This window comes from Lynx rufus, unplaced genomic scaffold, assembly GCF_022079265.1.
Source record: "Lynx rufus isolate CCGP_SWC_20201006 ecotype Redwood Valley unplaced genomic scaffold, mLynRuf1.p SCAF_1, whole genome shotgun sequence".
Classification (NCBI taxonomy): domain Eukaryota; kingdom Metazoa; phylum Chordata; class Mammalia; order Carnivora; family Felidae; genus Lynx; species Lynx rufus.
Window position 1 is genome coordinate 25,631,142 of NW_025814823.1, and position 15,666 is coordinate 25,646,807.

General features: G+C 38.2%; 1 protein-coding gene and 1 non-coding gene across 2 annotated transcripts in view; one reads left to right on the plus strand and one right to left on the minus strand.

The window, feature by feature from the left end:
• Window positions 1-15,666, minus strand: part of GTF2F2 (general transcription factor IIF subunit 2) — a 155,282-nt gene that overhangs the window by 64,470 nt on the left and 75,146 nt on the right. Inside the window, exon 5 of the mRNA XM_047079975.1 lies at window positions 5,646-5,727. Coding sequence (XP_046935931.1) covers window positions 5,646-5,727 — 82 coding nt within the window. The remainder of the gene's footprint in view (window positions 1-5,645; window positions 5,728-15,666) is intronic.
• LOC124522975 (U6 spliceosomal RNA) lies at window positions 15,347-15,453 on the plus strand. Its single transcript, XR_006964885.1, has one exon. It is a non-coding gene; the product is annotated as a U6 spliceosomal RNA (small nuclear RNA).

Here is a 15,666-nt window from a genome sequence, read left to right on the forward strand (position 1 = left end):
GCAATTGTAATTCTCATCACATGTAGCTAATTTATCGACTAAAATTTAATTTTATTACTAAAACTAAATTCCCACTAAAGTAGCACTGATCATTCTTAAAGAGTATTATATGTAAATCTAAAATATACTTTGTAATATATCTATTTATGTTACTAAAAGTGTAGTTCAGCCACTATTTGCAAATATAATACAGTAAAAATGCATGGTTAAAGAAAAAACCTCACTGACTTAAGGAAAGGTCTTCTTCGATAAAAAGGCTTTCTCTTCCAGTCCTCTGCAAATGGAAAACTATTTAATTCTTACTTTATATTTTGAAAACCTTTTGTTGTTGATGAAATGCTTCTATATTTGCTTTATCATCACTTTCCCCTTTTGAAAGGAAGATACGTATGTATGTGTGCAGGTCCACTTACGCATGTGTAAATTAACTAAAAAATCAAGTCCAGGTTTCAAGTGCAGTTCTGAGTAAAAAAAAATTAAAGCTGGATGCTGTTGATTCCTAAGTTTCTGCACCTAGTTTTGCCATTCCTTTTTATTTCAACTCAACAAATACTTCTGGGTATTTAGTATTTGTAATGCACTACGCTAAGTGCTCAGAATAAAAAAAGGAAGGGAGAGAGAGACTGAGAAAGAAAGAAGATAAAACCTACAACCCCTGTTCTTATGAAGTTCATAATCTTGTAGAAGATGCAACCATGCACATTTAAACAGCAGAAAACAGAGACATTTATGGGGCGTCTGGGTGGCTCAGTTGGTTAGGCGTCCGACTTCAGCTCAGGTCATGATCTCACTGTTTGTGGATTCCAGCCCCGCGTCAGGCTCTGTGCTGACAGCTCAGAGCCTGGAGTCTCTTTCAGATTCTGGGTCTCCCTCTCTCTCTCTCTCTGCCCCTCCCCAGCTCGCACTCTCTCTCAAAAATGAATAAACATTAAAAAAAAAAAAGAAAGAAAAAAGAACACATAGACATTCATACACACCATTAAAAAAGAATAAGTAAGTATGTGGGAATGTGGAAAAGGGTATGGCAGATCCTAACTGGAGTGGGGAATGGAAGACATGAGAAGGCTTCACTGAGTAAGTGACACCTGGGTTGGATGTAAGAGCTCAGAGGATCTTGGCAGAAGATAGATGAGGCATTCTAGGTATAGGACACAGCATGTAACAAAGGCATAAAAACTTAAAAGTGCCCAGCACATCCAGGGTAACCATGTGTAGTGTGGCAGAACTAGCTGATGTCTGCCAAAAGGAAAACAGCTAAAACCAAAGCCAGATTATCCACAAACTTGAATGTCATTAAGGACCAAGCGGTCAGTAGGCCCTGAAAAACTTTGAGCATATGTGTGAAATATGAGGGATAGTGTATCTTAGGTACTGGACTGCCAGGTCTGCTCTCAAACAGTTCTACTTTGATGTCACCTACATCTAGAAATCTGCCTTTCCATTTGATCTCCACCACATTTCTTTTCTTTTTCTAAGTGTGTGTGTGTGTGTGTGTGTGTGTGTGTGTGTGTGTGACAGAGAGAGAGAGAGAAAGAGAGAGTAGTTTTGGGGGGAAGTCAAAAGTTCTACATGGACAGAAAGAGACAATCCCAACCAGGCTCTGTGCTGTCAGCGCATAGCATGACCCAGGGTTCGATCTCACAAACCGTGAGATCATGACCTGACCCGAAATCAAGAGTTGGACACTTAGCCGACTGAGCCATCCAGGCGCCCCAGCACCACCACATTCTCTGCCTCCTACTATATCATCAGTAAATAGATGTTTTAGATAATCTTGTGTGTGTGTGTGTGTGTGTGTGTGTGTGTGTGTGTGTGTGTGTTCCTTCAGGTTCACAAACTGTAAATTCTCTGGAGCAAGAAGAGTATCTACTGATTTTCTTTAAACTGAGCCTTACCTCAGTGATCACATTTGGCATTTGAAAATGTTGAATGGCGATAAACAAAGTACAGGTTGACCCTTGAACAGCACTAGTCTCAGGTGTACAGGTCCACTTATACATGGATACTTTACAGTACAGCACTGTAAATGTATTTTCTCTTCCTTATGATTTTCTTAACATTTTCTTTTCTATGGCTTACTTTATCATAAGAATACAGTAATAATACACAGACCATACAAAATATGTTTAATCAACTGTTTACGTTATTGGTGAGGCTGCCAGTCAATGGTCGGCTATTGGTAGTTTGGAGAAAGTCAAAAGTTCTACACAGATTTTCAACTCTGCAAAGGGTCAGCACCCCAACCCTCTCATTGTTCGAGTGTCAACTGTACATGAGATACAACTTATGACTCGCATTACTTTCCTATTTTGATAATCTACCCATCAGTCCTCTTCTTGCAGTTTAAGTACTTTCTGCTCTTTTAAGTTTTTATGTAAACTGTCAACCAGGATTTAAAGTAAAACGGACATGGGGTCTATAAAGCCTCACCCCTCCCTATCATCAGTGTTGCCCATCCTGTGCCACACACAGGTTGGCACGGAATCAGTCTGAGGACTCGTAGCAGAAGTGCACCCAGGCCACCATCAGTCTGGTTCTAGTGAAATCTCCTGTCCCGCAACCACTTAAGTAGGAGATGAGTTCATTAAATCCTATCGACTCTACCTCCAAATATCCTCAAAACCTAGTCTTTCATCTCCCTTCCGGCTAGAACCACTTTAACATTTAGTCATTCAGACGTTTTGTACCTGGGCTATCACATCTGCCTCTAGCTTATCTCCCTGCTTTCAGTCTTATATTGTGGACAGAAAGGCTTATCCAAAACTTTGCTTTCCACGCTGCTTAGAATTCTTCAGTGCCTCCCTAATAGCCACAGCACAAAGTCCAAATTTCTTACCACAACAGAGACTCTTTAACAAATAATTTAGCAAGAACGTAAAGGTATTTAACATTTTAAACCTCATCTTCTGCCATTTATTCACTGAACAGATATTTACTACCTACTACATGTCATGAACTGTTCTAAGCACTTGGGTATACGTGTGTATAAGTGAGCAAAATAGATGATTGTGTGCTCGTGTGTGTGCACGCCCACACACCAAAGAACCAACCAGGGAAGTTTAAATCACACAAGGGCGAAGATGGCAATAAATATAAATAAATTATACAGTATATTAGGAGGTGATATGGTCTATAAGAAAATACAAGTATAGAAAGAAGTAGGCTGGTCAGGGTAGGCACTATTGGAAAAGTAGAATCTGAGAAGAGACTTGAAAGAGGCAAGGAGTGAGCCATGCTGCTATCTGCAGAAAGGACATTCCAGGCAGGAAAGAAAATCTGGTGTAAAGGCCCTAATATGGAAGTATCTAGAGTACTCATGACTGTTAGAGGAGGTCAGGGTAGTGAAAGCAGAGTGAGGGGAGTGAGGGGGAGGATCAAAGGATAGGGAGAAGTGGGAAGGAGTAGGAGGGTGATCATGTAGATCCTTGCAGATGATTCCAAGGACTCAAATTTTATTCTGAGTAATAAAGGACACACTGCAAGTGACCCAGGAGCAAAGGAATGGCATGACTTAACAGATCTGAGAACTGGTCTGACAGCTGTGCAGATCACAGTGGGGCAAGGACAGAAGCAGGAAGTCTGCTATAGGAGGCTACTGCAGTGATCCAGGTGAGAGATGACAACACATCATGGGGGTGGGGGGGAGATGGTCAGAATGCAGATGTGTAATATTTTGAAGGAACGGTCAATAAAATTTTTCTGACACTTTGGATCTGAGGTGTGAAAGAGGCCTCAAGTCTTTATGCATGCATGTCTCTCTGCTGAGGGTGTTCTTACTCCTCTCTTTTTCTACTTGGTCAAAACAATCTCAGTATTCAAGACGCATCATGTATCACCTATTTTATGAAACTCACATGATTATCATCTCCTGAATCACTCTGTGTCCTTAAGTCATGTAAGTAACTGAAATATGTAATGGCTGGTCTTTTAGCAAGAGTCAAAAGGCTAAACAATTTTCCTATCTTTTTTGGTCAGAAAAAAGCAGACATTTCATTAACACAACAGGTGACTTGCCTAATCACATCATTAGAAAGGTTTAGAAACCTTTAAAGAAAATTATAACCACAAAAAAAGATCTTGTCAGGCCGCTCAATAACCAGATTTTGCATTCTTCCATTTCAGTACTTGAAGAAGAGAAGTCTACAAAAAAGACTTGCATTGTATGATCAACTTTATAGGCTACACCCAAAGAGAGAAACACCTCTCCAAAGTTACTTTGTTATGAAAGTTATTTTCTGTTATAAAAAGTCTTCATTTTGGTTGTCATCCTTTTACTTGCCCTGGGGAGGCATTTAAATGAGAAGAATTATTGGACACAAAAAAAATAAGTCTTTTTGTCTCATTCCCGAGAGACACACAATAATTTAACTGAGAAGGTGGGGAAATTAAAAAGATGACATGACATTAGAGAGGATGTGGCTCAAGCAGCCACTTTAAAGCATGAGAACACTTATTTTCAGAGAGGCTGTCGCTATAGCCTGAACAGTGTGCTCCCCGTTATGAGCTCTGTACAGCTATCATTGGCTGAAATAGAAGTTCCATGAGGACAGAGAGTTTTACCTGTTTTGTTCACTACCCTTTCACACGGTAAGTGCTGAATGAATGAACAAAGTTATAATTCTAAACTACATGGAGCTGAAATATATTCAACAAAAAGTATAAACCAAGGGGCTCCTGGCTGGCTCAGTTGGTAGGGCATGCAACTCTTGGTCTCAGGGTTGTGAGTTCGAGTCTCACGGGTGGCATGGAGTTTACTTAAAATAAAAAATGTTTTAGAAAGTTTAAAGCAAGTATATTCCACTTCTCAGCATTTAAAAAATTGCTCTTTGAAAGTCAAAATTTGGACTATCGAGAATTTGCAGTTATCTTCCAATATTAATTATAAAATGTTAACCATATACAACAGTGGGGAAGACCTTACGAAAAATCTCTAACGAGGAGTAAGTTTACAAAAAGTTCTCTGTAATCAAGAGAAAAGGATGATATTCTAGCAGCTCTACTTGCTTTATCCTGTATAGTATTTTAGACATGTTCATTATGGGAAAATTACAGCCTTTGAAAATAAAATAGTACAAATATCTTATTACATATCTTTAGAGAATCAAAATCTATAAAGATGACTAGAAAAAAGAAGCATAAAAAGTGTGATTTCAGGTTATATTAAGAGAGTAGCTTAAAACATCCCAAATAGCCCAAGTTGTGAAAGTTCTCTTACCAAAGAAACTCTTACCTGGGTTTTTTTTTCCTTAATTGAAATATAATTGACATATAACATTATATTAGTTTCAAGTATACAACATAATGATTCAAACTTTACAGGCATTATAAAATGATCACCACAATGAGCCTAGTTAACTGTTCATCATATTTACAGGTTTTCTTGTGGTGAGAACTTTTAAGATCTATTCTCTTAGCAATTTTCAAATATGCAAAATAGCAATACTAACTATAGTCACCAGGCTGTACATTATATCCCCAGGACTTATTTTATAACTAGAAGTTTGTTCTTAGGTTTAAAACCAAACAGCCTTTGAAGAAAACACTTTTAACATAACTGTAGTCTTCATGCAGTCAATAAGTAATCTATGTATTTCAATCCCCAAGAGGAAATATCAGGTATTATTTTAAAGTTAAAAAACACCAACCTCTTTAATCTCATGTAGTTTTCACTGGCAGCAGGTCGGCATTCAGCTCTTTGTACGACTATTCCTTCCAATGAAAGTTTATCTTGAATGGAAAGAAAAAAAAATTAACAAATGTATTCAGAGATTACACGGATTATTTTTAAGATTTTACTTTGACATCCTAACCACAGTAATAATGATCAGCATCAAATATAATAATAAAAATCAATGAAACAAAAGGAATACTGGTAAGTTTATAGTACCATCATTAGTCAGAATAGAGAAAAACCTTACTCTTGGCTAGTGAAAAACTGAGCTTGTCAGGTTTACTGGGCTGCTGCAGCTGCTTGCCAATAACAACTTCTATTTATTTTTTCTAGAGAGGGTGGCTTAAATGTAAGGGCATAAAATCAAATTTAAAAAATCTGAAGGGTGTGGAGGCTATCTCATCTTTGGCAGAGAAGTAACTTCTAAAAACTCAGCTAGTCTAAACCACTAAAATCAAAGATAATATATATTTGCATGTGTGGGTGTGCACACTCACACATACATGTAGGCAAATAAAATTCTAGAATACACTATGACTAGAAAACTGTGAAATTGAACAGATCATTGTCTAGGCTATGCTGTGTACCAGTTCTGCCTGCCAGTTGCTCTGACTTCTATTTTCAAGCAGAATTATTAACTTGGGTGTGTCCAAATAAGAGCTTTAACTGCTATGGACATCTGTTCAAACAAAAGGGCAATTTTTCCTACCATTAGTAAGAATTCTTATGGTGACCCTGACACAAAATTTGAGAGAAACTTAAAAAGTAAACAAAAGTTAGCACTTCCAACATGACTACCAGGCACCAAACATTGCTGTGAAGTCACTTTACAGACGTTATTTTATTTGATAGCACATATATGACTGTCCCATGATGGCACTAGCTTTCCTATGGTCTGAAAAGATTTATGTCTATGGTTAGGAAGTTATGGTTCAGTCTTATTTCCATGCAAATTCACCCGGGTTTTGAGAAGAAATTCAGGAAATCCTTTGGCTCATCAGCAATGTATTTATGATTCATCTCGTCAGGGTGAATGACTTCATGCATTCCACTAATATGAACTAAGTGCGTACTAGGTAAAGGGCACCATCTAGGCATTTGGAATCAAAGATGATTAAGATACAGTACTATTTTCTGGCACAAAAACAGACACTCAGATCAATGGAACAGAATAGAGAACCCAGAAATGGACCCACAAATGTATGGCCAACTAATCTTTGACAAAGCAGGAAAGACTATCCAACGGAATTAAGACAGTCTCTTTAGCAAGTAGTGCTGGGAAAATTGGACAGCGACATGCAGAAGAATGAACCTGGACCACTTTCTTATACCACACACAAAAATAAACTCAAAATGGATGAAAGACCTAAATGTAAGACAGGAAGCCATCAAAATCCTCGAGGAGAAAGCAGGCAAAAACCTCTTTGATCTTGGCTGCAGGAACTTCTTACTCAACAATCTCCAGAGGCAAGGGAAACAAAAGCAAAAATGAACTACTGGGACCACATCAAGATAAAAAGATTCTGCACAGTGAAGGAAACAATCAGCAAAACTAAAGGCAACTGACAGAATGGGAGAAGATATTTGCAAATGACACATCAGATAAAGGGTTAGTATCCAAAGTCTATAAAAAACTTATCAAACTCAACACCCAAAAAATAATCCAGTGAAGAAATGGGCAAAAGAAATGGGCCCATTTTTCCAAAGACATCCAGATGGCCAACCAACACATGAAAAAATGCTCACCATCACTCACTCATCACCAGGGAAATACAAATCAAAACCACAATGAGATACCACCTCACACCAGTCAGAATGGCTAATGTTAACAATTCAGGCAACAACAGATGTTGGCAAGGATGCAGAGAAAGAGGATCTCTTTTGCACTGCTGGCGGGAATGCAAACTGGTGCAGCCACTCTGGAAAACAGTATGGAGGTTCCTCAATTAAAAACAGAACTACCCTACAACCCACCAATTGCACTACTAGGTATTTATCCAAGGGATACAGGTATGCTGTTTCGAAGGGGCACATGTACCCCAGTGTTTATAGCAGCACTATCAATAATAGCCAAAGTATGTAAAGAGCTCAAATGTCCATCGATAGATGAATGGATAAAGATGTGATATATATATATACAATGGAGTATTACTTGGCGATCAAAAAAAGAATGAAATCTTGCCATTTGCAACTACGTGGATGGAACTAGAGGGTATTATGCTAAGCGAAATTAGTCAAGAGAAAGACAAATATCATATGACTTCACTCATATGAGGACTTTAAGACACAGAACAGATGAACACAAGGGAAGGGAAACAAAAATAACATTAAAAAAAAGGGAGGGGGACAAACATAACAGACTCATAAATATGGAGAACAAACAGAGGGTTACTAGAGGGGTTGTGTGTGTGTGGGGGGGGGGGGGGGATGAGCTAAATGGGTAAGGGGAATTAAGGAATCTACCCCTGAAATCACTGTTGCACTCTATGCTAAATTGGATACAAATTTTAAAAAATAAAATTTAATTTAAAAAATAATTTAAAATGTGAAAAAAACACAACAAAAGATATGGTATTCTTTTCAAGAGACACACAGTTCACGGGGGGGGGGGGGGGGCAGAAAAACTGACCAAAATGTAGGGTGCAGATAGTACCACACCCACATGATTTATATTAGAAAATCTTCTTTATGGTGACTTTTCTTGATTTTGTCTCCAAACTCCAGAAGACTCCTTACTGTAGTCCCTAACCTGTGAACACATGCGTAATTCAGTAGTTGAAGAGTCCCTCAATGCGTGTGAGATACACAACAAATCTCAAGTACAGACTAACAGATGTCTGTAAAAAGCAATGATGAGAAGCATGCCTACCTTACATCAAAATATGTCAGGAAGGAAATAAAGCCATAAATATTTTATATGAAATTTAAATGTCTAGAAATAATTTCTTCTTGTTAATCAGTTTAGTAAGATTGAGATTAAAAATCTGAATTTCCCAAATCTTATGTTTGAGTTTGCCTCTCCACTGAAGATGAATAGTCTATCTAGAACAATTACTGTCATAACAAGAACAAGATTTGGGAAATTCCTATGTATAAAGTATCTTAAGTGCATGAGAAAGTCCTCTATTGAAACATAAATCAATCCTTTTTAAAAAACAAATTTAGAATACCACATGACTCCTGAAAATAATTTACTTTTATATCCATGCGTCTATTAATGTTGAATACTAAAGGAGCTACCTGTTAATACCATCTGTTAATGTTCCCCACATGTCTAGCAGTATCTATACCATGTAGACAGGGTGAATTTAATTTTTAAAGGATTCTGCTGTCCGTGTTCTCCATATAATACTTGAAAGGGTAAGAAGCATCCAAAGCACCTGCCCATTTCACCTTGGCCACTACTCTCATCACTATTCTTCAATCAAGGTCATTCTCATAAAGCAACAAAATTCACTTCCCAAACCATAATTTCCTGTCCATCATATCCCCTTTTCAAACCTAAAATAGCTTTCCAATGATTCTCAAATGAAAGAAAAGTCTTAATCATCAGCAATGAATTTTCCCACTGATTGGCTGCTCTTAAATAACCCCACATCTCTGTTAGCTCATTCCCCTTCTCTTCTTAAATAAATTTTAAAAAGCCAATTACTTACGAGAAAGCCTCCTAAGCAGGATTTAAAGCCTTCACACACATTTTAAAGCCTCATAGGAAAATGTTTTCATATTCTTTTCACTAACCATGCTTTAAATACTGCATTATATTTTAAAGGCATTTGAAAGCACCTACTTGCACACCACTGTTGTTTATTACAGATCATTTTCATTCATTACTTGAAACCACTTTGTTGGGGGTGAGGGGTGGCTCAGTTAGTTAAGTGACTGACTCTTGATTTTGTTTCTTCAGATCATGATCTCACGGTTTGCGAGTTTGAGAGATTGGGCAGGGAGCCTGCTTGGGATTCTCTCTCCCTCTGCCCCTCCACACAGCTCAGCGCACTCTCCCTCTCCCTTTCTAAAAAAATACAAAACAAAACCAATTTAAAAGACCATAAATACTTGCAATGCATCAGGAATAACAAAAATAAATAAAACATGACTCCTGTCCTCAAGGAGTAGAGTCTAGTGCAGCCATTCAAATGATTCTGTGTCATATATTTTTTAAAATGTACTGAGGAACCCCCAAAGAGCTTTGATGTGGGTTTTATCTATTGCTATTGATATTAGAAATTAAACTAAGAAATGTTTAGAAAATCAGAATTGAAAAAGACAAAAAGCCTTGGTATTATTATGAATAATTGTTTTGATTTCACAGGCCCTTTGAAAAGGTTTCAGGAATCCCTCTACCCAAAAGTTTCCAGATCACATTTTGAGAGTTGCTGGTCTAGTGGGAATCTAAGACAGGTATATAAATCATTTTGAATACACCAGAATCACTTATCCCAAGCAGGCTCCACAAAGCCTGACACAGGGCTTGAACCCACAAACCATGAGATCATGACCTGAGCCAAAACCAAGAGTTGCACACTCAACCGAATGAGCCACTCAGGCACCCCAACACCAGAATCACTTTTAATAGACCTCCACTTAACCCACTTCTAGATTACCAAGGCTCTCAAGTCCCCTCTTTTAAATACAGTGACAGATGCCCATAGCTTGCCCATAGTGGGCAGTTAGGTTCATCTCTGGTACTCCCACACACTTCTGTTCTAACTATATTAGAAGTTGTTTATGCTAGTGTTACTGTTAGTAATTATGCAATTTGATTATATATTATATAATCCTATTAATTATGAGTATGGGGGAAGGAGATGTTTCTATGAAAACCAGGTTTAGTGCCTTGGCAAGGCATGATATAAAAGTAAGTTGCTAAAAAAACTACTGTCAAAGTAGACACTGGAGAAATTAATAGGAGACTAGAAGAGAAACATGCAAGTCTAGAAGGATTCTGCATTCCTACTGTTTCAGTGTCTAAGTTCTTGCTCTTTTGTAAGAAGCCAAAATTGTAAATCTAAACTAGATTATGAGTTGAATTTTCCCAAGAAACAGAGAGCAGATGCTCAATCAGCATACTATACTGTAATCAAAGGCCTTGTCCTACATGTACACTGGTAGCTAAATGTACATTTTAACCCTTAAGGTAAAATGTTTAAGGCACTAGGAATGCACATTATGGTTCCCTACCTTTGAATTTACCTGACAGACTACCGGTCCTTCCCTATGGGCTATGGGACTCTACTGCACAATGCAGAATTTTTTTAACAGTTATAAGACAGATACACACAGAATACAGAGACTAAAACACACAAAGAGATTATGCCTAGCTGAGGTTCAAGAAAAGGTTTGATAGAGAAAACGATGTTTATGTTGGATTTTTTTTTTAATGTTTATTTTTTAGAGAGAAAGAGACAGAGCCCAAGCAGGGAAAGGGCAGAGAGAGAGAGAGAGAGAGGGAGACACAGAATCCAAAACAGACTACAGGCCTCAAGCTGTCAGCACAGAGCCCGACGTGAGGGCTTGAACTCATGAACTGTGAGATCATGACCTGAGCTCAAGTCGGACACTTAACTGACTGAGCCACCCAGGCACCCTGTTTATGTTGGATCTTGACAAACAGGTGGAATTTAGACAGGAGGTAAGGCAGAAAGACACTGAAGGTGGTAGGAATAGAGTGAACAATGGCTTTCATCTCCTTCCTCTTTCTCTTTCTCCCTGTGTGTGTTTTTGTCTCTCTCTGAATTTCAAACCAAGGGACCCACACCAGAATTGGATACTGGGTAACATTCCAGAATCCTTCCTATATTTTCTCCTCATCACCTATCCCCCGTCCTTTTTTGCAAGATCCATTTACTTCCTGGTTTCTGTTACTTGTGACCAAAAGAATCTTAAAGAATATGAACACATAACTTTGATAATAGTTTTATTTATCTATATCCTACCACCTAGTTTCAGAAAAAAATTGAGAAAGAGGCGCCTGGAAGGCTCAGTCGGTTAAGTGTCTGACTTCAGTTCAGGTCATGATCTTGTGGTTCACGAGTTCAAGCCCCGCGTCAGGCTCTGTGCTGACAGCTCAGAACTGGAGCCTGCTTTGGATCTGTGTCTCCATCTCTCCCTGCTCCTCCCCTGCTCGCACTCTGTCTCTCTCTCTCTCTCAAAAATAAGAATTAAAATAAATGAATAAATAAGAAAAAATTAAGAAAAATTTAAAGGGTAAATATATAAAACATATGCCATAAAGAAGAACTGAAGAGTTCCAGTTCTGATTCTGTCAGTAAATAGTGATGTCACTTTGGCAAGACTACTTCACATCTCTGGGCCTCAGCATGTACATAATGAAGTGACGAGGATCTCTGAGATCTAGTTCCAATTCTCTTTCACTTAATAAACAAAGAGAAAAAAAAAACAACAACTGGCCTTCACTTCCAACTGGGGATGTTTTATTATTTCATTAGTGTTTCTTTTGTGTGGGCTGCTTCTCTTTCTTTCTTTCTTTCTTTCTTTCTTTCTTTCTTTTTTCTTTTCTTTTCCTTCCTTCCTTCCTTCCTTCCTTCCTTCCTTCCTTCCTTCCTTCCTTCCTCCCTTTTTCTTTTTAGAGAGAGAGTGAAAGAGAGAGCTCGAGCACGGGAAGGGTCAGAGAGAGAGGGAGACACAATCTGAAGCAAGCCCCAGGCTCGGAGCTGTCAGCACAGAGCCTGACACAGTGTTCAAACCCACAAAACAAATCGTGACATCATGACCTGAGCCAAAGTCAGACGCATAACCGAGTGAGCCACCCAGGTGCCCCTGCACTGTTAACTTTCTATTAAGACCTAGATATAATCAAATTTTCTTTGAGGAGAAATTAGAAACTTTCTTGAAACAACAACAAAATGTTGAGAAATTTCAGCTCTGACCAAGACCTTCCGGCTCTTTATCTCAACTGAGATAGACTCTATGTTAAAGAACTCAAGAAAACCGACAGGCACTTTTTACAAGTTAAGGGCATACCTAGTTTAAACAAGTTACAGTAATAAGCAGGAAGGGTGCTTATTAGCATTGGCATGTAATTAATGATACCAGGTATATTAGGAAGATGCTAGGCATCAGGAAGTTATAGGCATTCATTTCCACAAGGCCACTCCAGATCCACTTCAGTGTGGAGGCCTTTAAGAGCACTTCCAATTCCAGTTAAAACACAGGTAAGTGAGCCAGAACCAAGATTTTGGACTGTTCCTATGACTTCTGAAGCTATTTTCCTGATTCTTATTTATATCACATCTGTGTCTACCATCAGAAGAGGACTGAAGAAAAAATATTTTCACAGAGCTGGTGAATTTAAAAGGTAAACCATTTTTAATATTCCTATTAATTTCCATTCTTCTCATTTAAAATCTTTTCATGGAAGTTTTTTGCCTGTGGTTCACAGGGTAAGGCAAATCAATATAAACTACTTGGTATCTTAACAAACCAGTTAGGCAAACTTGCAATCTCTATATTATTAAGAAAGTGATCCTTATTCTATTCAAATTTGGCAACGGATGTTCTGATCTCTAACCTTCAAAAATTTTAGGAATGAAAGATCATGTTCAGATTTCAGTAAACCTACAGAGTTAGCATTTGATTATTTACCTCAAAAGTAACAAAGGAGCAGTAATATAAATATTCCCCAAAGTTATCTATTTATGTAATATGTTTTCATATAATATTCAAATTACAAATACACCTAATGCACTGGAAATTCCCAATTTTAAACAAATACTGAAACAAGATTTGAGGACTAGACCAAAGATTTAGAAAACATCTCAACCTCCTGATGCATAGCACTGCTCTTCAACTGTTCACCTATGGACTGTAAGAAAGAAGGCTGTATATACATTCCTATAAAAGGGAAACTGAGGGGCACCTGGGTGGCTCAGTTGGTTAAGCATCTGCCTCTAGATTTTGGCTCAGGTCATGATCTCACAGTTGGTGAGTTTGAGCCCCACGTCAGCTTGGGATTTTCTCTCTCTCTCTCTCCCCCCCCGACTCTCTGCCCCTCTCCCACACTCTCTATCTCTCAAAATAAATAAACTTTAAAGAAAAAAAAAGGACACTGTAATGATGATCAAATAGCATCTGTGAATGACAAGAATGGTTGCCCAGGAGTATAAAGAAAAGTAGCTAGCTAAAGTACAAAATCAAAGATGGAGGCCTAAAGGCACAAAGGAATCTGGATTGTTCTATCAGTCGAGAGCCATAACAGACTTTAGATCAAAGAAGTAACTTAGTGAATGAGCTTTTTAAAAACAAATATTTGTATGTTTTAATGTTTACAAATGAAGTCCACAAGTTATTATTCCTCCTATACTTCAGACTACAGTCTCTTTTATGCTTGTTACATCATATATGTAATTAGCCAATATAAAAGCCTCTTGAATACAGATGTGGGCATGATGTTTTGACTTGTAAACAGACATAATTTCTAACCTCAAAGCTGCTTTCAAGAATAAGAGGCTGGATAAAACCCAGAAATAAAACACAGCTTTATAAAAAACATAAAGTAATGCTATGTTTAACAATAAATGAAATAAGGCAGGAAAATCCTAATAATATAATAATCGTTTGTTTTAGTTAGACCTTCATCAAAGGGTGCAATCCAGCTTTGGCTGCTGCACTTGAAATTAGAAATGACTTAAAAACAATAGGAAAAGCAGGGCACCTGGGTCGCTCAGCTGGTGAAGCGTCCGACTTTGGCTCAGGTCATGATCTCATGGTTTGTGAGTTCAAGCCCTGCATCGGGCTCCGTGCTGACAGCTCAGAGCCTGGAGCCTGCTTCAGATTCTGTGTCTCCCTCTCTCTCGGCCCCTCCCCTGCTGGCATTCTCTCTCTCTCTCTCTCTCTCTCTCTCTCTCTCAAAAATAAACACTAATAAATAAATAAATAAATAAATAAACATTAAAAAAACAATAGCAAAGGTAATTAAATAAATTAAAACAAAAAACAAATCCTTCCAGGAAAGATTAAGTCTCCTAGAGAACAGACTTTCGCTACAATGCTATAGTATTATTAAATAGTGCCAAACACTGTGCTTGATATGATGAGTGATACCAAGGAAGAAAAATACAGACCATTGCACATAGAAAAGACTGCAACAGGGTTGAGGGATACAATATTAATGAAATACTTATAGAGAATCCAATGGCACCTATTTTCAAATCAAGTCAATAGGATTCAAGTATTTCATTAACTTCATCTTCAGTACCTCCTGTTCTCTTCACCATGTTTAATTGGTAACAGCGGTGGATGCCATACACTAGTTCTTTATGATTTTCAAGATAATTTAACAAAGTTATCTCCACAACTACAGGGTAGAAGTTATGTCCGCATCATTAAGAACTCCTCTGAGATAAGTTCCCTTTCCTGAACTCACGAATTACCTTCATAGGTGGTTTTTCAATTCTGCTTGATCATTAGAATAATCACCTGGGGAGCTTTTTAAAAACTACTGGGCCCAGGGGCGCCCAGGTGGCTCAGTCAGTTAAGCCTCCAACTTTGGCTCAGGTCATGATCTCGCAGTCTGTGAGTTCAAGCCCTGCGTTGGGCTCTGTGCTGACAGCTCAGAGCCTGGAGCCTGCTTGGGTTTCTGTATCTCCCTCTCTCTCTGCCCCTCCCCACTCATGCTCTGTCTCTCCCTCTCTGTCAAAAATAAACAAAAAAGTGCTCGCTTCGGCAGCACATATACTAAAATTGGAACGATACAGAGAAGATTAGCATGGCCCCTGCGCAAGGATGACACGCAAAAATAAACAAAAAAAAATTTTTTTAATTAAGACAACAACAACAAAAACTACTGGGCCCAAAGCCAGAGATTCTACTCGAAGTGGCTTATGGGGGCAAGAGATGGTGGTATCTTTATAACTTCAATAGATCATTCTAATATGCAGTAGCCAGAGCTTAAAACTGCTGCATAATATGGCTCCTCACCCCAGGCTCCCTTTCTTCCTCTCCTTGTATCTCTGTTAATTTTATTTTCTGGT